This window comes from Lemur catta, chromosome 1 (assembly GCF_020740605.2).
Source record: "Lemur catta isolate mLemCat1 chromosome 1, mLemCat1.pri, whole genome shotgun sequence".
In the NCBI taxonomy this organism is placed as follows: Eukaryota; Metazoa; Chordata; class Mammalia; order Primates; family Lemuridae; genus Lemur; species Lemur catta.
Window position 1 is genome coordinate 22,058,235 of NC_059128.1, and position 26,963 is coordinate 22,085,197.

Genomic DNA, 26,963 nt, shown 5'->3' on the forward strand with positions numbered 1-26,963 from the left:
CTACATAACATTTTCCCAGGAACATCATGCTACTTATTTGTCAACTTGTTAATTGCCTGCCTCCTCTCTTTAAAATACAAGCTGTTTTGTTCATAGCTATATTATCAGCACTTAGAAATACGGGTATGCAATAAATATTGGATGAATATTGTTGAATACACTTATGTTTCCTCACCTCAAAGAGAAATCGTACTTCTTTGGCAAGATTGTTGAAAAGACTAAATAATAAAATGAACATAAATTGTTAATCACAATGCTTGGAGCACTTTTAAATGTTTGGATTTTTTTTCAGATTTGAAGACCACTTCCTACCATTCTAACCACCCGAAATAACTTTCCTCTACCCGAGAGTTCAAAAGCTTTGAATCTTTTTCGAATGCTCTCTCCAAGTAAGTCTCTAGGTTTTCTTGACCCAAGGATTCTCCCCTCTTGACCAAGTTGCTTTGATGCTTTTCTTGTTAAAATGCTAACACTCTAAGAAAAGCAGCAGAGTGAAAAGAATTATGTGCACTTCTTAGATTATGTATGAGAACAAAGCCAAATGTTCAGTCTTCAGTCCAAGCAATGTCTATCTTGCCATGCTTTGAAGGTAGACGGACACACTACAGTTTCCCTAGAACAACAACAGGAGACCATGGAAATGAAAGTTCTGTAAACTGTACAAGGCTATAAATCTTGGAATCATCCTGACATTTATGGGCTAGCAAGACCAGAGAACTTCAAGGGCTCCTGAAGGAACAGGTCACTCAAAAGATATGAGGTCTTTGGCAAAAATGAAAAATAAGATAACCAGGATCACTGAACAATTTATGGCATACTAATTACAGAATTTTGTTAAAGAGCCCTGAAAATAAGCCACGCTACTTACCAAGAACTAGGAATAGGAGAACTTGGGAGAGATGAGCGGAGCCACAGACACTACTAGCTTGAGCAGCTCTGCTGCAGTGTGGGGGATGGGCAGCATCAGCCTCCCAGAAGTCCATGCCCAACCTCTTGTTTACAAATCCTCAGGGGCAATGTTTAATCTCTTCCCCAGAAAGCTGTTTCATGTGTGAAACTAGTCTGTAAGTTCCATATGTACTGGACCCACAGATGCCTCTACAACTCTTTGATCTTACACTGTCCCTGGTGCAACGTCAACAGAATCAGTAATCCAACTGACAGAAGGGCTCCTCCTCAAAGTCCTACATAATAAGATTAGTCCTCTAAAGGACTAAGATCACCGAGCCCTGGGGATATTGATAAGGATACTCAGTTTTCCCTGATCTCAATATTTGACATATTATTTAAACCACAGCTGAGTTCCATTAGTTTTCAAAACAGGGGGAAAACATCCAAGAAGATGCTTTTTGCTTACAGGAATGCCTGCCCTAGATCAGGGCACTTTCATGCATTCATTAATCTAACTGTCCTCTTTTATCCCACTGAGAAACAGGCTGGTATCATCAACTGCCATACATCAAGGTACAGAGAGGATTTGCCCAAAGCAAACAGCAAGAGGGGAACAAAGACTAAGCTATGGCTTCATTTCCTGCTTAGCATAGTTGCAAAATCTCATGCTATGTGCCATCTTATAATCAGCTGTTAGTTTAATTATGAAATATCTGAATGCTGTGTAATTACAGTTGTTCTTCATGAATGGCTGCCTCCTTGTAGAGTAAAACATCCAGTAAAGCAGTAACACCTGGAATCTGGAAAGAGCATCTTTGCTTGACAAGAACAACTGAACAGACTGGTAGATTGTGTAAACACCTTATATGGACTTCATGAAGTAGCCATCATTAAATGTTTGACAGGTGTAATTATATGGAACCAGAAAACTTGATAACCATTTTTGATCCAGGAGACAAAGCTAAACTTCATTTGAGTTGATGTTCTGAAATACATATTTTTGAAAGAATTTCTGATTTCAAGGCCCAAGGAAGTAGAAAGCCATCTTGTAGAAAAGCAATTTCATATGTGATTCTGAACACAGGCAAAGAATGAGACAGAACAATTTTACCTACTTAAGTGATGGTTCCACTATTTGTAAAGCAAATGTATATAGTGATTGTAACTACATTGGTTTTGGTCAGTACTACTAAGGCAATAGAGAAAGTGAATTGTGATGGCTCTGGCATTCCAAGCCACAGGAATTTTCAGGAAATAGAGCAACAGATATCAGGCACCCACGAAAACTCTGCCAAAATTGCAAATATGTGAAATTACTATTATCCTATATTTTTTCAGTGAGAATTATGGTTAACTTCATTAATTTTCTGATACCTACATGCTATATATAGTTTGGAAATCACAAGTCCAACCTTTATCACCAGCTTAAGCAAGAAGAGTTAGTCACATAGTCTTGGCCTTGAAAATAGTTTAATAGAAAAATAATATTTCTACCATCCTGTTCTTTAAGGATGTAGTATGTCACTTAGTAATCAGCTTACTCTACTTTCATGTCATACTAAGATGTATTTCTCTCTTTTTTCATTTCATAAGTTCCCAAACCAAGAAATATTCTTCAGTGTACAACTCCTGGTTGTAAGAATAAGTAAAATGTTTTAAATTTTTGCTAAGCATTCGATGATACTCAATAAAACTTCAATAGATGTCTAAAGTAGCATTATGTCACTGTTCAGAGGAACGAAGTTGAATGTGGCATGTAAAATGGAAACTCTGATGAATATGGCACTAGATCTGATTAAGATCCATGTTTCAAAAACATTCCCCTTTATAACATTTACTGCTGCCAGTTCCTAGAGAAGAGATTGAGGATGCTTAAAGGAATTCATCGTATCTTCTTAGAAAATGGGAAAACATAAATGGAGTCGCCAAATACTGTCTTATTGTTAAATAATTTTCTTTTAGCCAGGGCAACAAAGTGAGACTCTGTCTTAAAAAATAATTTTCTTTAATGCTCCTAAGGCCTGTGGCATTATATTAGTTGCACATAGGAAACACCAGGAAAAAGTGGGTATACCAATCCTGATTTAAAATTAAAAATCCCCATAATATCTTATGATAAAACAAGGTAGAAAAGAAGTTCCATGTTACACGATGTAATGTCTTACTCTTCATTGTTCTGACCAACTAAACTTTTGGAAATCCTGTATTACGTTAGCAGCAATACTGCATTTAGACTTTTATCTTTGATAAAACTTTATTAATTCAGAATCAAACACAAATTCAGAATTTGTAACAGCCTCAGCTGACAAGTAGCTCTATAGTATCCATAAAGAATGAATATGAGAAGCAAATTATTAAAACAGTTTGCCAAGCCTATCTACCTTGTTTATAAAAATAAAATATTTTAAGCATGCTGGGAAGAAAACTATCTTAGTAACTCAAAATAAATATTTTATTTTAATCAACTAATATGGCAGTGATAAATCAGGCTTATATGTTTTCTGAGATCACTTATTATGATGGAGACAAATAACACACACACAGGTACACAATATACATCTTGGTCCTGTTATGGAATGTATTTGAAAGCAATTTTACTTTTTAAAACATCCATTATTATTCTTTCATTAATTCAGGCAGATTTACCCCTCTGGCCATCTGAAACTGTAACAGGTTACTTGTTCATAGTGTTCTAGTCTCTTCCAGCAATTCTTAACAGAGCACAAAATTCTTCAGCATCCATCTGAAGCATTGGTACCAAATACCATTGCCTAGAAAACTAACTTGTCTTTCAAGGTGAAACACTCTAATTAACTTCCCTGAGCTGAACTTAATTCTGTTAGGACCATTTCCTCACATTCTACTTAATTGAGGCAAAGGACCTGATTTTTGAGTCAAATTAACTCAGGCTGTTTTATTTAGATACAGGCAATTCTCTTTGGATTAGGGTTTTCACAACCTCAAACAACAAAGGGTTTAAAGTAATTTTATTTCCAAAGCTTCAGAAAATTATCATCTAATATAGGACCAGATGCAGTATTTTCTGTAAAAAAAAAAAAAATGAGTAGATTCTTTTAGGGTAAGATAGGTTACTTCCCAGTCTACATACACTATTCAACCAACTGATGAGTTTGGGGCTTCTAGACCTCCACAGTGAAACTCATGCTTGAGCTATTTCACCCAATTTAGCAATTTAAGATGACTATTGTGGAATCCCTCTCCATTGCTCAAATGATTAGACCTATGGATCTGATACATGGCTTTCTTAACCCTACAAGTTTTACCTCTAATATCCTGGTCTCATCAATTCTTTAAATATGATTTAAACAATGATGTAACCATCCCTCAACTGAAACACTGGCTTGTTTCCAGTTGAATAACAGTGGATTAGAATTTATGACAATTATATTGTGACATCAAACACTGCAGATACATGTGAATTTGCCTCCCCAAGTGAACCACCAAGAACAAAAGATGATTGTGAATCAGGAAGAAAGTTCCTTAATTCACTTAAAATCGTGATGATAGATCAATCTAATGGAGACAGTTCAAGATAAAGATGAACACCCCTTTCCCTTTCAACCACACCGATGTTTTCTTATTCCTCAAACACACCAGGTAAGCTCCTTCCATAAGCCTTTAACTTTGTGAATGCCTCTGCACACAATACTTTTCCCCAAACATTCCAAGACTGGATCCTTTTCATCATTCAAGTACTAACGTCCAAAGTCCAAATATCATTTTCTCAGAAAGGCTTCTGAGATAGTCCTATCTAAAGTTGCACTTCCTCCAACTTCCAAGCATTTATTTCACCTTATTTAATTTTATTCATTGCACTTGACTTTATATGAACCCATTTATGTGCTTATACATTCACAAACATCTCAAATAGAACTCAAACCTCATAAGGAGTAGAACTGTGTTGGTTTTATTCAGCCCTGCATTACCAGCACCTAGAAAAAAATTGCTTTAAATGAATAGCTCTCCAAACTTCCATGTGTCTATTGGGTAGTTTAGTCTACTTTCCGAACACAATTTCTACAAATGTACCTCTGTGATGGTCCTAGTACAAAGATTAGCAAACTATGCCCCTTGGGCCAAATATAGCCCACTTGTTTTACTACAGAAACTTTTATTGGAACTCAGCCTTACCCATCTGTTTATATATTATTTATTCTATGGCTGTTTTGGGCTACAAGGGCATAACTGAGTAGTTGTGGCAGAGACCATATGGCTTTCAAGCCTAAAATATTTACTGTCTGGCTATTTACAGAAAAAGTTAGCCAAGATCTATATAGACTCTTTAAAGGACCACCAATTCTTAATGGAAATATTTGGAGATAAAGTTTATTCAATGCTAAAGGCTCTCATGTGTGAGATAAATATAAGTAAGAGCTTCATTATTGTCACTTGAAGCAACATTCTCTCCAAAAGAGAGTGCATTTGAAAGTTAACCTGCCTCCCACACACATATCTTGCCATCAATAGAATTACTCACTGGTAGCACTTGGATCAATAATAATTGAACAATAAACTAAGTGGTAATTTAGAAGGGAAAGCTAAACCAACATGTAATCACATAAAAAAGTGATGAAATCCTCATCAGTAAACACTTGCTGCCTGCAGGTAACGGTGACATGAACTGACACCCTGGATTGCAGAGGGGCCAAGTAAACCAGTTACTAGGTACAAATCAATTTGAACAGAAGGACATTACCAAGCCATAGGAGAGTGGATATGTGCCTTCCAAGGTGGTGACAATAAAATCAGATATGACTAAGTACGTTGTTATACAGAACAAAGTATTCTGTAAGTACGGGAAAATGTTCTTCCATGAATACAAATACTACATGAGGTCTAGCTCAGTTTTCCCTGAAGGAATGTTGTCATTTTCTTCTGACATTATTTTGAGTAAGAGCTGGCCATGAGGCTGAGACAGCTAAATAGCTCAGCATGTCAGCTCCCACTGCAGTGCCCCAAATCAGAAGGCAGGGACAAGGCAAGCCAGTACGGCTGCTCAGTGGAGGCCTGCACAAATTATTCTTTCCAGCAAGACACTGAAAACTGGCATGGCCTGCCAGCCCTCAGGAATGACAGTTATTATGGCCTCAGCAAGTGTTTCACTTTCACTTGTTAACTCGAAGCCAATTTGCTCTTATTCTTTTACAAACATTCCACAAAATTTGTTTCTTAGGATGGAGCTTTTCCTTTAAAATATTCTGCTGGGATGCAACACTTCCCATCATCCATTCCCTTTGAAGGGGATTCATTTGACTCACCTTTAGATTAGGAACAGGTGAATACAAAATAACAAATCAGAAGCTAAGTCTTTGGACAGTATTGTTCTAAAGATGGTGAATGGGCAATTATTCCTGGAATGTTCCTCTTTTTTCTTAGCCCAGAGAATTTCTACAGCGATGGTGCATTACGGTGATAATGTCCAAATTCTGTTTCCTAGCTGCTGATCCATTGGAGAAATGAAATGGTAATTTAGACCCTTGAAGGCTAAGGTTTAGCAAAAATGGACAAGGAGTTTGACTTTCCACTCCTAACTGGGCACCAGAGGAAGATAATCCTTGGGAAGGACAAGGGAAGATAACGTGACACAGGCACAGATAACCGTTGAAGGTCACCCTCACTCAAGGAGAACTGATTTTTACCAGCAAAATTACACTAGTCATAGACTTCAGTCTCTTAAACATTGACATCCATTGGCCAGGAAAATGCAATGCGTTGTTTTATGCCATTGTTCAAAGCTTTATGGAAAGAATAGTTCATAGGATTCAAAATTTATCTTTGGCCATGAGGGAACACATGCAGGAGCAATTAGGGATTTACAGAATGCAGTATTAAAAGTTTATTAAGATTTTGAAAAAGAAGCTAAAAGTAAAAGCTTTTATTTTGCCTTTTGAACAGGGGACTCACATTTTCATTTTGTCCCAGGTCCTACAAATTCTGTAGATGGTCCTGTATGTTGCATATAATCTTTTTGAGGATTAAAGGATATAATATATGTAACAACTAAAAATATTACCTGGCACAAAGTAAGTGTTAGCCAATATTATAATATTTTCTACGTTGTTGTTTTTGTTCCTTCTGCATATATTTCAACATAAGAAAACACAAACATGCATTTCACTCATCCTACCCAACTTTATCAGGGACAGCTTAACCCCTCTGGTATTGAACTGTATGGTTGGTCCCTGTGACTTTGGTAGAGGAGGATCCTCACTTTTAATAATGTGACCTTATTTAGAGTGAGACAAAAAGCCTTGAATTCATTTCACACAAGATCCTAATCCACTGCCACAAAACTCCTCCAGTAAAATCCTGGAAATTATCTTGGGTGCTAATTTCTGTCCTGTCTCCTATGAAACCTTTTACAAAAGCAGCAATTCCCTTTAACAAATCAGAAAGGTCAGACAAGTGCCCAGGAGGCCTAGAAAAAACTGATGTTTCTATTGCTACATGCTCAGATGTTCAATGATCAATTCAAGCTGTTAGACATAGGGGCTATAAAAGCATTCACGGTTTTTGGTGACTGTTTAAATGCTGGGATAGAAAACACATGGATGGGAACTATACTTCTGCCGAGATATTCTTCCTCTTCATCAAATGATATTATAGTTATTACTACTAATAATAATGGCTCAGAGAAATCGCCTGAGGTCCAAAAGCTAATTAGTAGCAGAGGAGGTTTAACTGGACTGATGGTTCTATTCTTTTGACCATGCAATGTTGCCATCCATGTTATGTTGTTGTTTGTTTTCATTTTATTTTTCTGTTCTGAGTCATCTTTATTCTCTTTAAGGATCAGTTTGAAGCTCACAGAGGCCTATAAAAATAATACAGGAATGAGTATAGATTTCTATCCAGGGTGCCTAAGACATAAAACCTACCAATTTGATGGACACAATACGTGAAAGATGGATCCGATTGTTTTGAAAACACATTTCCTCATATTTACATTTAACCTTCTAACATAGTATTTAATAAGGATTTCTAAAAACATATTTCTTTTTAGGAGTTGGACGAATGTGCTGATCATGGTCATTTGTGGTTTTTTTCATCTGATCTGCTGAGATTTCCTTCTTTGTAAGTATGGAATAACTTTCTTCTTACTAAGAAATCTGTATTTATCCACACAAATTTCCTCCTATGGCCCAAAGTTTCAAGTCATTAAGCTTATAACTATTAATTAATTCAGTAAGTGTACATGAATGCCTCCTCTATGACTGGTACTGTGACAGAAGTGAAGATACAATGATGAATGGTACATTTTCCCCAACTGCGAAGAGTCCAGAGATTGGTTCCAGAGACACACATGTAACTAAATGAAACAATATAACTGTGATGAGAGTTCTAGAAGGTACTATGAGACCTTCGAGGTGGACAAATCTAGACCTGCCTGGGGTCAACAGAAGGTTTAATGCAAGTGGTAGCCACTGAGTCGTCATGAAGCATGAGCAGCTGACAAGGCAGATACAGAGAAGAACAGTCTATAGTGCATGCACTAAACCATGGACACAGGAACAGAGCTGTAGGGAAGCTTAGGGAACTGGGGCAGCCACAGCCTATTGGCTAAGACCAGAGCACTAGAGTGTAATAGAAAGAGACAAGAGACCAGGAATACTGATATTACCAAGAGAAGGCCAACAAAGTTTCAGGTGCATGGAAAGTGACTCAGCAGTGATAAAGATACATTAGATTATGGAATTCTAAAGTTACGCCTCTTCTTAGTTGTCTCCATGCCTGTATGATAATTCCTAATTCATCTTCTATGCATTCCTAAATGCCAAGTACCTTTCAGTCACAGAAATAGACAGTGCCTTAGAGACTAGTCATAAACAAGGATGGGACATTATTATACCTATTGAGCTGAGCTGAGGAAGCCTGACTCTGGAAAGGTCAAGGTTACCTAAAGAAATAGAATTCATAAGTGACTACAAGTGACCTCTTTCATGGGGACCATCGGCACGTGTCCCAGAGTGATGGATTTTGTCCATTTAAACATCAACACTTCAGTATCCAAACAGCAGAGGCCGTGTGTGCAGTGGGGAGGAGCAGAGGCTTTGGAACAAAACAGACTGAATCTGAGGCCAGGCAAAGCATTTCACATGACTCAGTTTCATTTCTAAAATGAGGATAACAACACCTACCTTATAAGATTGTAGTGAAGACTAAACAAGATAATGTGAGCAAACTCCTTATCCCATTTCTGACACTCAGCAAACAGCCAATCAATGTTTGCTGTTATTTTTACTGTAGTTAGTAGCCATCTGTCAAGTCTAAGTACTTTATATAATAATAGCAAAGACTGTCAAACTTTTATTGTAAATATCCTTGTGCATGGACTTAGTAGCACCCATTTTTGCCGTGACAAAGGAGGAAAAGGGTGCAGGAAAAATTTGAAGAGGGGAAAGAATGAGGTAGTCGCTTCACTAGTGTTCAGTTTTTATGCCTTTGAAATGTGAATCATGAGATTGCCACCTGTCTGTGTTTTCTATCCGGTATGAAGGAGTGTGGTTAAACCAAACCATGGATAAAGTACCTGGGCACTTAAGTAGTCATCAGGGTGATAAAACAGCTAGCTTTGCTGACAATCAGAAAGTCCTTAAAGTTGGTTCCATTAACCAAAGGGGTTTTTCAATAATAATGTGAATTGAACAGTTAAACACTCCAACTAATGACAGGTATACCTATGCAGTCTGAGTTTAATTTCAATTATCAATTTCTTCTCGTAAGTAGATGGCAACTCTTCTTTAGCCAGACATAACCAGGCCAATGGCTTCATATTTTCTTTATATTTTCCTATTTTTCATGTTTTCTTTATCCGTCTTCCTTTGTGTTCTATTTTTCTCTATTAGGGAAAAGTACAGAATTTTCCCAATGTGATAAAACACATAACTCACATGTTTCTCCATTCTGAACACTTTTGTGCCCCTTTCTCTTTGTCGTCCTTCTCTCTGGCACACGTGTGTTGCCATCCACTGCTTCTGCTTCTCCACACTTCCTGTCTCTGCTGCACTCACCACTCACTCCCAGGGGCATCCTCACTCTGGTGGGTGGGGCAGCTCCTTCCCCTCAGGCTCTGGGGGGAGAAGGAAGGAAAGGTTTTCCCGGACTGCCACTCACAGGAAATGAGCAGGCCTTCCTCCCTCTAGCTTTTGTGTTCCTGATTTTCTTGCTTTTTGTTATCTCTGGAATAAAGGAGTGACCCTCTGTTTACTGCTTTTGATTTTATCTTGCCCACACTTGTGGATAATGCCAGTTTCATCTCTCTGTCGTCTCACAGATTTCAGAACTGAATTACATTCCATTCCTATTGCTGTTCATCCTACATTTAAGAGTTGAAGTCATAATATTCTTTCTTTCTTTCTTTCTTTCTTCTTCTTTTTTTTTTTGAGACAGAGTCTGTTGCCCAGGCTAGAGTGCCATGGCGTCAGCCTAGCTCACAGCAACCTCAAACTCCTGGGCTTAAGCAATCCTACTGCCTCTGCCTCCCAAGTAGCTGGGACTACAGGCAGGTGCCACCATGCTGGGCTAATTTTTTTTATATATATTTATTTTTAGCTGTCCAGATAATTTCTATTTTTTTTATTTTATTTTTTTTAGTAGAGACAGAGTCTCGCTCTTGCTCAGGCTGGTCTTGAAGTCTTGACCTCAAGTAATCCTCCTGCCTTGGCCTCCCAGAGTGTTAGGATTACAGGCGTGAGCCACCGCGCCAGGCCTATAATATTCTTTCTAACTTGATACCTTTGCAGTGGTTTTTATTTTTCCTTTTACTAATTCTGAAGAAAAAATATCCTGTCTTCATTAAAAGACAGCTTGATTTGTGTGACAAAAGAGTACTCATTTCATGAATCAGAAAACTAGATTTACAAAGACTCATGCCTGCCATTAATCACCTTGAGACGTTATGCCAGGCGCTTGGTTTCCACAAGCCTCAGTTTCCCCATTTGTAATATGTTGATATTAAAAAATGTGCCCCCACAGGCCTATTGAAGGATCCTGAGCTCACAACCACTCAAAGATTTTGTTTCAGAGGACACAATCTCTATTACATTTTGCCTCTGTTTTGGAACACATGTGTGCTTTAACATTTTTTGACTTCAATATAACTTCAGCTATTCAGAAAGTTGGACACTTAGGTTAATATAACTAACTAAACACCACACCTCTGGCTTGCACCCCTTGACATGTTCTCCTTTCCCATTTCCTAATGGGGTCCCTTCCAACAGCCATTAAGAACACTGCCTGCCACTGACAGAGGGTTGACACAGGCTCCGAGGTGACAGCACACTGATTTTGTGTACAGATATTATACAATCAGACTTGCTCTGAAGCAGCTTCATACTGAGAAGGAAATGTATAAATTCTTCCAAGATTTATCTACCTAACTACTAATTAATCAGAGTTAAAAAGTTATGTGACTCTAGTCACTTAGTCAATAGAACAGCCAGAAAATTACTCCATTTCTTTTAGAAGGAACATACCCCAGTCTAAGTTTTCTTCCCAAAATTGATTCTAAAATTGAAAACTGTGATTGCTGAGAGCCTCTGAATCAGTAAGCAGACTTCCACTTTGTGGCTAATTGTTCCAGAAACAATATAATTCAAATTAAAATATTCTCTAAGATATGGGTGAAACCTGCTGTGATTTATACATGTATGTATTTATACATATAATTTATATATTGGACATGATATGATAAAAGGGAAATATTAGGTCATTAAATATGAAATGTCCGCTATTGGATCAAATGTATAGATTGTATCTCAAACAAGCAGCAGTACAATTGGTCAAAGTATGCACATAAGCTATCAAGACAGTGCTGCCATCTTAACAGTAGCTTGTTTATGCCAGCAGTGAAGAAGCATGGAGAGCAAGTGGCGATGAAATTGTGAAAGACATTTCCCATAGCTTGTTGAGAACTGAATTTTTTCCTTGCAAGAAGTGGTCCAAAGCCTGGAAAAAGTGGAAGTCTGTTGGTGCAAGGTCTGCTGAATATGGTGGATGACAGAGAGTTTCTAAGTCCAGCTTCTGTAGCCTGAGCAGCATTGTTTGTGTGACGTGTGATCAAGCGTTGTCTTGGAAGAGGATTGGCCTGTCTCTATTGACCAATCTCAGCTGCTTAATCACAGGCATCCTCATTATTTCATCCAATTGGTTGTAGTAGACATCTGCTGTAATGGACTGATCAGGTTTTATGAAGCTGTAGTGGATAAAACCAGCGCTGGACCACCAAACAGACACCATTAGGTTTTTTTGATGAATATTTGGTTTTGGATTGTGTTTTGGCACTTCATCTTTATCCAACCATTATTCCAAACACCTGAAATTGTCAAAAAGAATCCATTTTTTATCACACATAACGATACAGTGTAGAAATGGTTTGCATTTATGTCATGACAGCGAAGAAAGGCAAGCTTCAAGGCTATTTCTCTTCTGATGTTGGTTCAATTCATGCAGAATCCATCTATCCAGCTTCTTTACACCTTGTTTCCTTGTTTCAAATTGTCCAATATTGTTGGGATAGTAATGTCAAACCTTGCTGCTAATTCACGTGTAGGTTGAGATGGATTTACTTCTACTATAGCTTTCAACTCATCATTATCCACCTTGATCTCAGGTTGCCCGGATGGCTCATTTTCAAGGTTAAAACCACCAGAACAGAACTTCTCAAACCACTGACATACTGTGAGTTCATTAGCCACATCCTTCCCAAACACTCTGTTGCTATTTTGAACTGTCTGCGCTGCATTGCTTCCACAACAGAACTCAAACTTGAAAGTAACACAAATTTTTGTCTTATCCATGGTTTCACAAAAAATTTGAAAGATAATCATAAGCTAACACGTGTGTTTGGAAGAATGAGGATGTACCTTTCACACTAAAAATAAAACAAGAAGTGTCAAAGGGAAATATCAGAGATATCAACTGTCAAACTTAGTACGTAAGGAAATTGGATATTTCATATTTAATAATCTACTTAATAACCTTAATATATCAATAATACTTCCATTGATATGTTTATCTTGTTACCAAATAAGAATGGAAAGTTTGGTCAATAATGTGAGCTTGTCAAATGGTCACTGTACATCCTATATCTCATTGAGGCCAACTGTTAAAATGTTAAAACTGAGACACAGTACAATTTTTAAACAGTTACTTGAGTAAACAGTGATTCATGAATTGGGCAGCCGCAAACATGAAGTGGTTCAGGAACCCCACTGAGGGAATACAGGTGGAGGGTTTCACAGGACAAACATGAAAGCAAAGAAAATATTTGATTGTTATAGTTGTGTAACAGTATTATTGCCTTATTTGGTCTATCTCATTGGAAAGTCCCTAGTTACATAATTATAAGTTTGTTGGATGCTTCTGATTGGTTTGGCTTATGTTGTGTTTCTCTTTAATATAGGCATTTGTAAGAAATAGCTCAAGTTTTGCTCATATTTGCAAATCAAGCAAGGTTAAGGTTACTTAGGAGGCCTGACTGGCTTTGTCTGCTCAGAGATTCCTCAGACCTGGTCTCCACCTTAATTTATTTTAATATCTTCTAATTTTCGAAGTATAAACTGTGCCAAAAATTAATACAGCCATTCTTTAGCATCCTTGGGGAATTGGCTCCCAGACCTTAGTGGATACCAAAATTCATGGACGCCCAAGTGCTTTATATATAATGGTATATCGTAGTATTTTCTTGTAAGCTATACATATCCTCCTATATACTTTAAGTCATCTCTAGATTGCTTGTGATACCTAACACAAAATAAATGCTAAGTAAATAGTTGTTATTTTGTGCTTTTATTTGTATTATTTTTTATTGTTGTATTGCCTTTTTAAAATTTGTTTTAATATTTTTGATTCCCAATTGGTTGAATCCACAGCTGCAGAATGAAGGGCCAAATATATTTACTGAATTTGTCACCTTGCACATCTGACTATAGAAATTAGACAGATAAAATGAATTGCGGTACATAAAAAGAAATCTTCAAAAGGTAGAAGGAAAACCAGAAACAGCATTTTTACTCAAAATTACAGTGCTTGAAATATCAGCTGTTGACAGGGGAGCAGAGACACAGCTTGCATAGCTCCAAGCATGTGGTCAAATGAGGGAGGGCAAGTCAAAACAAAACAAAAATCAGGAAAATACCTGGTTAAGTGGACCATTGTTCAAGGCATCAACATGAGAAATATACACACACATACATTGTGAAAAAGAAAACCATATTATTGAATTGAATACTGAATCAGCCCTGAACAAAATCTATGAAGACTCATCTGGATTTTAGACATATATGCATCTGAGGTCCAATTTTTCTAAAAGAAACAGGAAATGACAAAAAAAAAAAAAAAAAAAGGAAGCATGGGGTGGGGGGAAGAAGCTGCCTAGTCTATGAGAATTTTTTTCTCCATTTTCCTTGGAAATCCACAGTATAAATCTCTAAAACTGACATTTAACATTGGAACCCTGTTAACTCTCCGTAAACATTCATGGAATAAGTAAAGGAAGAATGAGGAAGACTGACAACATGCAATATTTACAAATACATAGTTATCTTCCTTCCTGAAATTTTCCTTACCTCTAACCAAAATCTGGCCAAATCAGACTTCATGAAAATCTTTGTTTTGTCTGCAATATCTTGTTTTACAGAGGAAGTAATATACATTCTTTCAGATTATTAGTAATAAGAGGACAAATTCACTTTTCAGTTAATTTTCTTCCTTTTAGAATGACAAAAAACAAAAAGTTATATTTTATAATTTTCAGACTTGTACCTCTTGTGTTGATTCCTAAGAATATTTATATAAACAATAAATTAAGGTTGAGGAATAGATGAAATTTATCTCATTTACTTAATGATTACTGAGCATGTATTATATCCAAGGTAGCTTCAGATCATAGAAATAATACATTGGCAGATATCAGTGTAAAAATTTTATGTTGTACTTGCATAAGATGCTCATTCTCTTTTGTATGTACATACATACATATATATACGCGCGTGCGCGCACACACACACACATATATATATATATAGAGAGAGAGAGAGAGAGAACACCAAACTAGCTACACTAACTTTACTTTATATATGCAAACTACACACATTAATTTTATATGACTAAGTACCATAGTTGGAATTGTGGTTGATAAACAGTTTTTTCTATGAGTCTATATGTCTCTACCACCTCTCTTGCCAAATAGTTCACAACAGAACATTCCTAAATTGGCAAGGATTTTGCCTATTTTTAAGATGTTTGGTTAGAGAAATGTCACTCCTTTATTTAGCACTCTTTACTAAAATTCATCAGTTCTATTAACTTTGTTTATATTGATAAATCTTGCTATGGTTCAATAAGATTTGTTCCCACCAAAAAGCATGTTCAAGTTTGATCCCTATGTGGTGATGTTGGCAGATGTTTGGGTCATGGTGGGTGACAGATCCCTCATGAATAGATTAATGCCCTCCTGCAGGAGTGAGTGAGTTGCTGTTCTCCTGCATGGGAATGCAGTAGTTCCCACTGGAGTCGGTTGTTAAAAAGAATGCTTAGTTTCTCTCTCTTGCTTCCTTCTCCATGTGATCTCTTTGCACAAACTGGCTTTCCTTCTACTATCTGCCATCAGGGAAGGCAACCTGAGGACCTCACCAGATGCAGCTGCCAAATCTTTAACCTTTCAGCCACCAGAATTACGAGCCAAATAAACCTCTTTTCTTTATAAATTACCCAGCCTCAGATATTCTGTTATAGCAACACAGAATGGACTAAGACAACCTTGTGAAGGTTTGTGCTTTTAACTTAAGTCAACTTTCTCCTTTGCTTTTTCCCCTGCTTTTTACTTCAGTGAAACAAAGTACACTGTCTTATGGAAGCCACTTATTTATAATTTAATGCCACAAGCTCATATCCCATTTACCTTTTAATTAGGTGCTAGATCCCAATCCCTTTATCCTTTCTAAATTTCATATCAATTAAAAATGTTAAAGTACCATCCTGAGTGCACTTTTCCACACTTGGAGCTCCCTGTACATAAGAGAAGCAAAAGGTAATGTATTTCATCCTAGAACCCAGGGACCATTTTGAAATCACAGAAAAAGTGTCTTTAGCCAACAGAAGTTTCTTCTTCTGTTAATGTCTCTTACAAAAAACATTCCTAGAAGCTGAGAATGGATAATACTGTAGTTCCACTGCTAAATTATCATTAATCTTCTACTTTTCTAGGTATGAAGTATGGATCTTATAAGGACTGAGCCACCAGCCCATTAACATATGTGTAATTTGAATGACCCAAAGGGCCAGGTGTGAATCTCTTATCACATTGACTCATCCTGCTATGCTTCAACAAACTGATTTAAACCAAAATGAAAGATCTCCTGAGAGGACTGTTCTTTTTTTCTCTTGGTAAACTAGTCTTCCTTTCTCACCATGGTCTGCATGAACTTGGTGACTCTTAAAGCCATAAAAAGAAATGTGCCAAGGAAGCAGAATAGACAGCAATGTTCCTGGCCAGAAATATATACCACTGCTGCAAAACTCTTAACTTTCAGACTCTACTTTTAGTTCTGGGTTAGTTATATAAAATCGATATTATTAATAGTAGATATTTAAGTCACAAATATGACAATACTGTCTAATTAGATATGTGTATTTTAGAGATAATATTTACATTATATAGAACACTATTAAACTTTGATTAAAATGATAACACTGTTCCCAAAACAAATATAGAAGAATTTATGAAGTTAAAATATTTTCATTTGTTCTGGGTTACCATCAAGTATTTAATATAATGCACTGAAGGGGAAAAAAATCCTGACATGAACTACAGATAGCAATTTTGTGTGGTTTATCTCCTATATAACTGTTGATCTTTATTGAAATCTTTTTAATATCATCAGAAGTCTTATTAGTAATGCTACTGATGCAGAATCCAATGTAACTCTGATAGCCTCGGAAGAGAATTTATTATTCTCTGGGTAATTGGCCAGAGAAAATAGAAATGATCATTTCGTAGGCATCTATTAAGCTATTTAAAATTATGTTTTAAAGAATATATGGCTATCCATTTTGGAACTAGTGCACCTCTCAAAAAAGCATCTTTTCAATTGAGATATTATGATAGTGGTCATTGTTAACATCATCATCATCTATTTAGCGTGTACTATGTGCCAGGTTCTGTTCTTAAAGAAGTAGTTACTGTAATTATCTTCATTTTACAATTGAGGAAACTAAGAATTGCAGTAACTTGTCCAAAGACACATAGCTCAGTAGGGGTACAGACAAGGGTTGAACCCAAGCTATTTGGCTCCAGCATCCTCTTTACTCTTTGTAATTGCACTGAAATGCCTCTCTGTGCTGAGATTTCAACAAAGATTAACAGTAATATAGGAGAGAAGTCATACACAATTACTATAGCACCACTTTTCTCTGGTATCCCTGTTTATTGAAAAAAAGATTAACATATAAAATGCTGCTATAGCAGATTTCTATTAAAAGATTTTTGCTATAAGTGGTCATCAAAGTTTTGAATGACAATGGTCAATATATATACTTGAGGAAGTGAAAGAGTGGAAAGAAAAGGTCTATGGGTAATGAGGTCTCATTTGAATATGTGACTGACATTTTGAAAAGCTATTTTAAGAAAATAAATAAAAAGTTGGGTAAAAAAAGTGTGTTGCAAGAGTGAGGAGAAACAAACACTCACATATTGCTGGTAGGAATGTGAATTTGTATGACCTCTTTGGAGTGAAGTTTGAGAATATCTTTCAATATTTATAATGCACTTTTCTTGACTCATCAATTCCACCTTTAGGGATTTATCCAACATAAATTTTTGTACATGTATGCAAAAACTAACGAACAAATAAATATATTTTATTACCTTTTGTCATCATAAAAACCTAAGCAAAATCTACATGTATATCAGTAGGGTGCTGACTTAAATTATGATATCCCTATAAAAAGGAATATTATGTGGCCACTAGAAAAAATAAAGTAGACCTTTACATTCTTACATGAAATAGTCCCTAAGACATCTTAAGTAGGAAAAAGATGTGGAAGAGTGTGTTGATGTTTGTGTCAAGAAGGAGGATGGGAAGAAAGACAAGAGGCAGAGGTGAAGGATGTGGTTATAACTACACGTCATATACTCATAGAATATCCCTGAAAGAATATGTCAAGAAAACTGATAAGTTTGACTGCATCTGAGAATGGGAGTTTGGGAACTAAGATCAGGAGTGGGAGAAAGAATTTTCTCTACTTTGCCTTTTGTTCCATGTATAATTTTTTTTAACTATTTAAAAATAAAACCAATCTGAATTAATATTTATTAAGAATAGTTTAGTGTTAAATGTTTAGGAAGTACCTATCATACTCGAATCTTGCTATTACTGATACTATATTTATACTTGCACTTGAAATGTTCTACATGTTACAAGAAACATACATTCCACGCAGAAGAAATTATGCATTATCTTTTAAAAATCAGGTTTTGAGAAAAGTTGGAGTATAATCATTTAAATCAAGTCCTAATATAATCATCTAGTATGGAAACTAAAAAGCTTAGGTTTGATGCTCATAGTTTGACAGATAATACATTACTATATTATCTAGGATCTTGTGTCATGATTTTTCCATCTCCGCTAAAACTCTAGTAAGGTAAGTGACATGGTCAGGCAAATGGCTGACAGCAAAGTTACCCAACTCTTGGAATGGGTATCAAAGAGGGTTTTATAATTTTCTTCCAGGAAGACTTTTAATAGTGAAGAAGTTAGCCTTCCTGGTTGGTCTGAGGCAAGTGTTTCTGAGTTAATGGGATGAGCTAAACAATCAACTCTAGGAATCTCAGATAAACCATGCCAAAAGATGCAATCACATATGTCTGGTACCACAGAGAGATAAGACAGAGAAAAAGAAAGAGAAGAAAACCAAAAGTCTAGTATAATAAACTGTAGGTCACCAAGCTATGCCTAAATTAAGCAAGAACCACCTACATGCAGTTGACTTTGCCAAAACACTGAAAATGAAGCCTGCTTAGAAACTAAAACCACAGAAGCTGAGGCCAAAGGCAAAAACCAGGCACTAGGCAAGCAGGTCCAAGAGGAGGAATATTCAATTAAATACTAGCAGCCTTGGGAAGTACGATTTGGAGGTATCATATCCGTGTGATATTAGTTTCATAACCTTGTGCTGTTATTTTCCTACATGTCTGAGATTGTCGTACACCTCTATGATGACCCAAAGATGACAGAGCGTATGGAAAGCAGACAAGATCACCAAAGCTGTTCTCTGACACAAATGGCTCCACTGTGACACTTCGGTGTCTTAAGGTTAGCATATTTTTGTATGGCACTCTATTCCTTTTCTCCTCTGTGTCTAAGAAGAAAATATGAATCTCATTACAGATAAATTAGTAAGACTTCAAGTTCAAAGTAATTAGTAAGAGAAGGAGGTCTTACTACATGAACCTAAATAACCAGGCATATAACAGTTCCTAAGCCGTGTATCTACTCCTTTTTAGAAAGATTAATAGCCACAAGACTGAAGAATTAGCCTTTGAGAGGAGGAAGAGATGGAAAAAGTAAGGGGCATTTGATATTTATTAATATGTGTTCACTGTGTTTATTCAAGCTATACTCATTTAATTAACGTAAGTTCACTACATTCATTTATACTATACACAACTTGAAAAGGATAGAATAAAGTAGGGGCTAGGAAATTACAGGGCCTAGGCACAATCAGACAAGGTAAAAGACAACAAACCGTTTTCCACACTTTCATTTGAACAAACACCCACGAGACCAACGAGAAACCCCTACCTGTTTCCAGAACCTCATCTCTGTAAGTCACTGCCAGCCTCATGGAACTGGAGCTATAGGAAAGGCGATTTCCTCCAGAAATTTCCAGAAAGCAGCCCTGTTTTCTTTAGCAGTGCTTCCAGGTCATCCTGGAGTTCAATCTTCCATGATGACTGCCAACTCTGTTGTCCTTTTGCAACTTAAATTCTATGCTGGAACTTTCTTGATTAAATACCTTTAAATATATTCTGCCAGATGAATCAAACCCAGCAATGACCTTGATTCAACCAAAGACCTTGATTTACACACTTTCTAATATGTGTGTTGAGAACAGCTAGGGAGGAATTTATGGCGTAATTGAGTAATGATAGATGTATCTTAGATAGCATGGGCAAAGGCAAAGTATTGAAAAAGAGAAGTCAGGATAGGGAGAAAGACAGAAGCTGATTAGAAAATCATTCCTGCCTCTTGGTAGGAAACCCTCGGTGTGAAACTGGGCCGTGGTGTCTGACGGAAGGGCCAGCCACAACACCAGAAGGAAGAAGGCTAGAAGAACACTCTGACTTGGTCTCAAGATCTCTGCCCTCTATCATGGCCAGTTGTTTTCTCCTAATGCTGGAAGATCATCCTTCTTTTTCATGCTGTTGTCTCCATTACAGAGTGTGACACAATCCCCTGGAAATAGCCATTTCCCAGAACAAACAACATTTTGTGGCAGATGAACAGGAAACAAACAGCTGATGTCATTCAGTATTTTACCTGAGTGACTTTTCAGAGAACAGGCACCCTAAAAAAACAATTACTGGAAAAGTTCACGAACTAATAATCAAACGTGATTCAAATTTAATTCTTCAAGGGAAAAAAAAGCTCTGTTTTATAACATGAGCAATAGTACCCTATGACTTCTACTGAAATGACAGCAGGACCTCAAGTGGAGGGGTGAGAGGAAAGCCCCCTTCCTCTAAACCCAGGCTGCAGGTCAATCTTATGTCTTGCACTCTCACAGTTAAAAATCAGGTAAAAGCCAAGACCTGCACACCTATTGCAGAAACAACTTGAGATTCTTTAACAGGTGGAGCTACAAATTCTGACATAGAGTCAATAAGAAAAGGGGTTTAGAAGTTCTATTCACTTTGGACCCATTTTCTCTTCAAATTTAATTGTAGTCTTTTCAAATTTTTCTACTCAAGAGCCAATAATGCCAGGGATGAAATAGAGAAGATACACCATAAAAATAAAGTGTCTCCAAATTCTTACATTTTTATTCTTAAAGATTCATGCTTATTTGCATTCTTCTTCATAATATATTGCTTTGGTTTCAATTTATACTTTACTCCAAATCAACAATTAAAATCAACTTCAGTAAAATGTATATTTACTTTGTGACTCTACATAATCCTAGATACATGTTTACATACTTTCAGCACTGAAGGTTTTAGATTAGTTTAAAAGACTCTTGTTTTTTCCAAGTCAACCACAATTCAACCAGGGAGCACTGTTTTCTCTGATGCTCCCAACAAAATTAGCTTTCTTAGCATGTTAAAGGTTTATCATGAGAATTCAAAAATGATTTCCAAAATCTAACCTTGACTCTTTACTTAATGATTGAATTAAAGTAAGTGACACTGTTTTTATACTTGATCAAAGTTGGGAGCATATCTTTGCTGACATATTTCCCTCTCAATGCTGATTTTGGTGGTTCTGAATAGAAAATATTTTCTCAGGTTTAGAAAACCTACTATCTGTGTCACTGTCTTCCCAGGAGAGAGAATCCTGGATTTTATAATGACTTTTCGTGGCTGATCATATGGAATATATGGAGTTGACTTCATGAGAAATTGCAGACAGAGCATCAAAATCAAGTCCTAATATTCTGATTAAATAACTCCTTCAGTTCTCTATATTCCAGGTCAGTCCCTGAAGCCAGAAGATGCTAGATAACAGCTCTGCATAGCAGATTTTCCACCTCCATCCTGAGTTTCCATATTATTTCCTCTTTGAAACCAACGCAAAAGGAAAGATGAAAGCTTTCCATAGAAATGCTGTACAACTTTCTAAATTAAGCCAGACACAAATGACTACATATCAATATATGATTCCATTTATATGAAAGGTCCAGAAAGGCAAATTTATGGAAACGAAGCACAGAAGTAGTTGCCTAGAGTTAAGGGTAGGAGTAGGGATTTCCTGCAAATGAGCATCAGGAAAATTTTTGAGGTGATAGAAGTGTTCTAAAATGTGATTGTGGTGATGTTTGGACAATCCTATAAATTTAATTAAAGTCACTGAATTGTAGGCTTAAAATGGGTAAATTTTATGGTATGAAAATTATACCTCAATAAAGCTGCTTAAAAAAACAAAAAGACAAAAATAGAAAACTTCAGGCTTTGGAGAGAAAGGATGTTTCAATTAGACTTTTAATGATCTAAATATCATGAGAAATTTCTGGCTAATTAGAAATGTTTAAACATAGCAAAATAGGACATTGCTTAAAGTAACTAAAAGTGATGCCAAGACAAGCATAATAAAGCACTCTAGTAAGTGCTTGTTTTAAAATTTTTTTTGTTAATTTAGATGGAACATTTGCCCCCCAAAAAGTAAAATTGGGTTTTTTTAGTTTTTCATCCCTATATCTCCTACCAAGAAAGAAGGTTAAATCAGCACCTTTAATAGACTTAATAGGATGGAATAAACATGTAAAAGTTGGATTATTTTCTTTTTGTTCCTACAGAAAGACCCTAGGCAAGGAAAGAACCAAGAAATGATGAAATAATGTTGAGAATTATGTGTGCTAAATGCTCAACTAATCCAATTTTCTCTTCCTGGATGTACTGGAAGACTACATTTCCCAGCTTTCTTTGCATTTAGAATGAATTAAGGTCATGTCTGACAATTAAAATATGGGCAGAAGTAATGTATGTCATTTTCAGGCAAGGCAATAAAACTTATTGTACAACCATCCAAGGTCTCTTTGTCTCTCTTCCCTGTGGATACAGCTGGAAGTGAAGAAATCCAAGGTGGCAGACACCCCTCACGGAAGGATCCTAGATCCCTGGATTACTTCTTTGAATAAAAAGGTCCAGGAGAGCCATCTGATTATCACTGAACTTTGCCTGAACAAGAAATAAACCCTTTTTTGTTGATTCATTGAAATTTTGGGATTGCTTATTATAGCATTTAGTGTTAATTAGCCTAAGTAATATAATATGCTATTGCACTCAAATCGTATTTCTCCCTTTTTCCTCTTTCATCAACTTGGCCTATTCTCCCTTCATGCCTATTCTCCCTGTTCTCTTCACATCCCCTTCCTCATTGACTTCAGTTAATGCACAGAGGCAGAGGGAGAAATGCATGAATTGTTTTCAGCCAGTATCTTTTAGGACCCTTCTAGAAGAGCTAGAGTATTTGAATAGGATAAGGCAAAAATAATAGACCACAATCCTTCCTTCTGCAGAGCCAGAGTGTGTCTCAAGCTTTTGGTTAAAATCTTGCATTATGGCCAAGAGCAGTGCTTTGCCTATTCCGCTAAAAAGCCCCAACAGTGATGAATGCCAGGAAAGAAATGTCAGAGTTGGCAGCCACCTCTGGGTCATGAACTTTGCTTTTATTATCTGAAGCTTTTGGTAGTGGAGAAGTGCATGCTGGTTGCTCTAAAGCTTTTTGTTCACTCTGAGAGTTATTTCCCAAAGACAACAAATGACCATTTCAATTCATTTTCAAGTTATTTCATTATTCCCATGCCCTTTCCTCCTTTTCTGCATATAGAGCAAGGAAAGAAGAGAGGACCTGCCCCAATTCAGAAACCACACCCAAGCCACACTCAGCCCTTTCCCCTCCCCCATCCCTCCAGATCCCCCCAACTTCATTGTAAAAAAAAATAATTCAAATAAAAACCAGCTCATAAACCAGTAAACAAAATAAAGTCAGTTTTTCTTTCTTTTTTTTAAAGAACAAAATGAAACTTGAGGGAAAACTTACTGGAGTTACAGTTTATCCTGATACAGTCTAGATGGGGAAAAATAAATGAAAGATGAAATTGCATCCTTCAAGGTAACAGCTGCAGACATCCAAAAACAATCAGTCCACCCTTCCGGGGACAGACACACGCAAGAAATGTGGCCATTTTATATATATACAGTATGTACAAGTTTAAGGGTGGGTGTATATGTACAGTATATTATTTAGTAAAGTTGGATACATATATATATACACACACACACATATATATACACATATGTATAGAGATATATACTGGTATACATATATATCCACAATAGACACCAAGCATGTTTCTTTTTTTTTTAAAAAAAAACCTATTCATTTATATAAAGTTTAAACCTGGACTTTGAAATATTAATCAATTTCATTAAACTTGGAAAATTAGGCAAAAATTCCCCCACCAAATGCAGGTTATATTCTATTTCCCCCTTCAATTTATTTTCTTAAAATTTACCTTTAAAAGTAGCATTAATACAATTTTTGTATTAGTATCCCAAAGATATATCACCAGTCTGACACATGGTATCCTTTTAAAAATCTGCCCATAAAGTTTCTCAGTGCAGTATTTAACCCTTTCTCTTTTTCCAAAAACAAACTCCCTCCACCCCTCTCCTCAGGTCGGGCCCCAGATGCTACAGAAATTTGCATAGGCAGACTTGCCATCATCCTTAGAGGTGAGGAAAGGGTTAACACCACCTGGTCATTTCCCATCATAAAATGGCCACTTGCAAACAGCTAACCGCACAAACACCCATCCCAGATTTTAGAGAGGTGGGGTCAGGTGTAGGGTGAAAGGGGTCCTATGAGGTTATCACCGTGGATCGCTACTCTCTCAAAGGCCCCCAGACCAACCCCCTCACGAAGCCCATCTCTGTCTTCCTGCCTGAATGCTCAGACTGAATGAAGGGCCTACAGCATTCGGGGAGAAGGCAAGGCAGGCTCGTGTGGAGGAGGTCTTGGCACCTTTGACATCCCGCCTATTTTACTCTGTGATTCTGCACTTTGAGGGGAGAAAATTCTTCGGTTTTCATTTTATTTTTCTATGGGAAAGAGAAAAAAGAAAAGGGTGACTAACTGTCCAGTGCCGGTAACCAGACAAGGTAATCCGTGTCGGAGGTCAGAGTGCCTGTCACTGTATTAATCTCTATTTGAGAGTTGTGAGCACACACCTTGAACATTCTTCAGTAGAGTCAGTGGGCATGAATAGGGGATTGGGCAGGAATGGTTAGGGAAATGTCTCAGGTGAGTTGTTACCAATCTGCCCGGTTGAACCTAAGGTGAGTTTATGATGGTGGGAATTCTAGTAAGAAATTGTTTAAAGTCAGATATTAAAAGGTAGAAGTCAAGTGATTTTTTAAAAAGGAAGAAAGGCATAGGAAAAAATACAGTTACAAACTGTGCTCTTCCGCTTTAGGCTGACCCAACAGTTTTTAGAGGGCTTGTCAAGGATAATGCCACCATTTGAATTTCCCAAAGCAAACCATTATAAGTGAGCAAGTGAAAAAGGAACCAGTGGCAACCAATAGGGTAGAATGAAACTATGTGAAGTCTGGGTAAGAGCAATTTATAACACCCAGTTATTCTGAGGAAGGAGGCAGAAAGCTTATTTGTTCCCCCAGAAGAACATCTCTTGAAAAAAATCTGGGTTTGGTTTCGTGCGGTTAGGTTTGTCATGTGTCGTCAACCGCAACAGAAAAGTGGGAGCAAACAGCCCTGGAGCAACCGGTACGATCACCAGACAGAGAAGGCCATGCCCCTGGTGGGGATGGGGAGGGAGGGAGGGAGGGAGGATTCAGCTATTGGTTGCACCTACAATCCCCCAAAGCTGGACAAATGCCTCTTCCTGGTGTATTAGAGAGAGGGAAACAGGTGCTTGGGTATTCTTAAGAGACAGGAAAGAGTGGACCTAAAGTAACAAACCCAAGGACTGCCAACAATAAATGGTTCTCTTCTTTGGCTTTTGTGCAGTGGAGGATTTTCTTATTAGACGAGAACCTCTCCCTCTAGAGAGAGATACTGGGCTGGACCCATCCTTCTGGGTCATCCAAATGGCTCCATGTGAAGTGAAGTGAAGGCGTCTTTAAACCAATGTGAGGACTGGAAGCTTTCAAGATGGCAATTTGTTTCCTTTAATCAAGATGTGAACAATTATGTCACCACTTTACCTGAAGAATAAATAGTTCGAGGAGAAAAATCCACCCCAGTCCTTTCTTCATAGGATCTGAGGGAGTGGTCTTGTTAGTGAGAATATATTTTTTTTAATAAAAAAATGAGTCAGGGGAATTGATGTGGCAAGGCGATTTTCTTTACATCTATCTTTGGTAGCAGCGAAAGTTCTGTTTGAAAAAAGACTATCTAAGTCTTGGTATGTCTTTTGAGGAGAGAGAGAGAGAGAGAGAGAGAGTTGTCTGGGTTTAGTTTTTTGTTTTATTTTAGTAAATGAGGAGAAATTATTAATTTCCATATTGGTGAGCTTTGAGTTGAATATGGAAGAGGTGAATGTTTCTAATAGTTGTGTATTTTCTAATGTTTCTAATAGTTGTGCATAGAGTAAACAGTAGTCAGCAAGTAGATTTCCAGAAAGAACATGTGGAGAATTGGAATGCAATTAGCCAAACTGCATGTCACTCCCTCAGAGTCTCTGACATGGAAGAAGGGCCCCTGGCACTCTGCTGAGGACCCTAAAGACTCTGCCTGTATCAACTGACTTTTCTGCAGTAGCTCAGTTCAAACTGGGCACTGAAGAAAATGGACATTCCCTGTGTGCATGCTTCAAAGGTAACCAACACGAAAGCAGTTACAAGTCATTAGACTGACACCGCATTGATTTGTGGAGGGCACAGTTAACCCACGCTGCTCTAGCAGTTTGGAGACAAGGGTTCTAGTCCCAGCTCTGTTACCAACTTTTTATGTAAGTTTTGAAAAATCATATATATGTTTCACATGCATAAAAGTCAGCATAAAAATACTTTCTTGATATATCTCACAAAATTATGAGATTAAAATAAGACAAGGTCTTTTAAATCTTTGGATATACTATAATAATGAAATACTATTATATATTTTAATGCTAAGAGATCAAACGATGGCTGATCAATAGCTAACCTCACAACTTTTAAAAACATGCTGGGCATTGTGGAATATTTCTTAGATTTGCTATCATCACATAGGACTGTCATCAGAAAACAAAGCCCTTGGAAGACCAGTCTCCTTGGCATCCATAAGATATGTTAATCAGAGAAATATATACTAGGCTTTTATATCATGAGC

The 26,963-nt window shown here is 37.0% G+C and overlaps 1 protein-coding gene across 5 annotated transcripts in view; it reads right to left on the bottom strand.

Moving 5' to 3' along the window:
- Window positions 1-26,963, bottom strand: part of NRXN3 (neurexin 3) — a 1,488,306-nt gene that overhangs the window by 924,836 nt on the left and 536,507 nt on the right. For all 5 annotated transcript variants that reach the window (XM_045562522.1, XM_045562514.1, XM_045562538.1 and 2 more), the window contains one exon: window positions 23,673-23,699. In XM_045562522.1, the coding sequence (XP_045418478.1) occupies window positions 23,673-23,699 (27 nt within the window). The remainder of the gene's footprint in view (window positions 1-23,672; window positions 23,700-26,963) is intronic.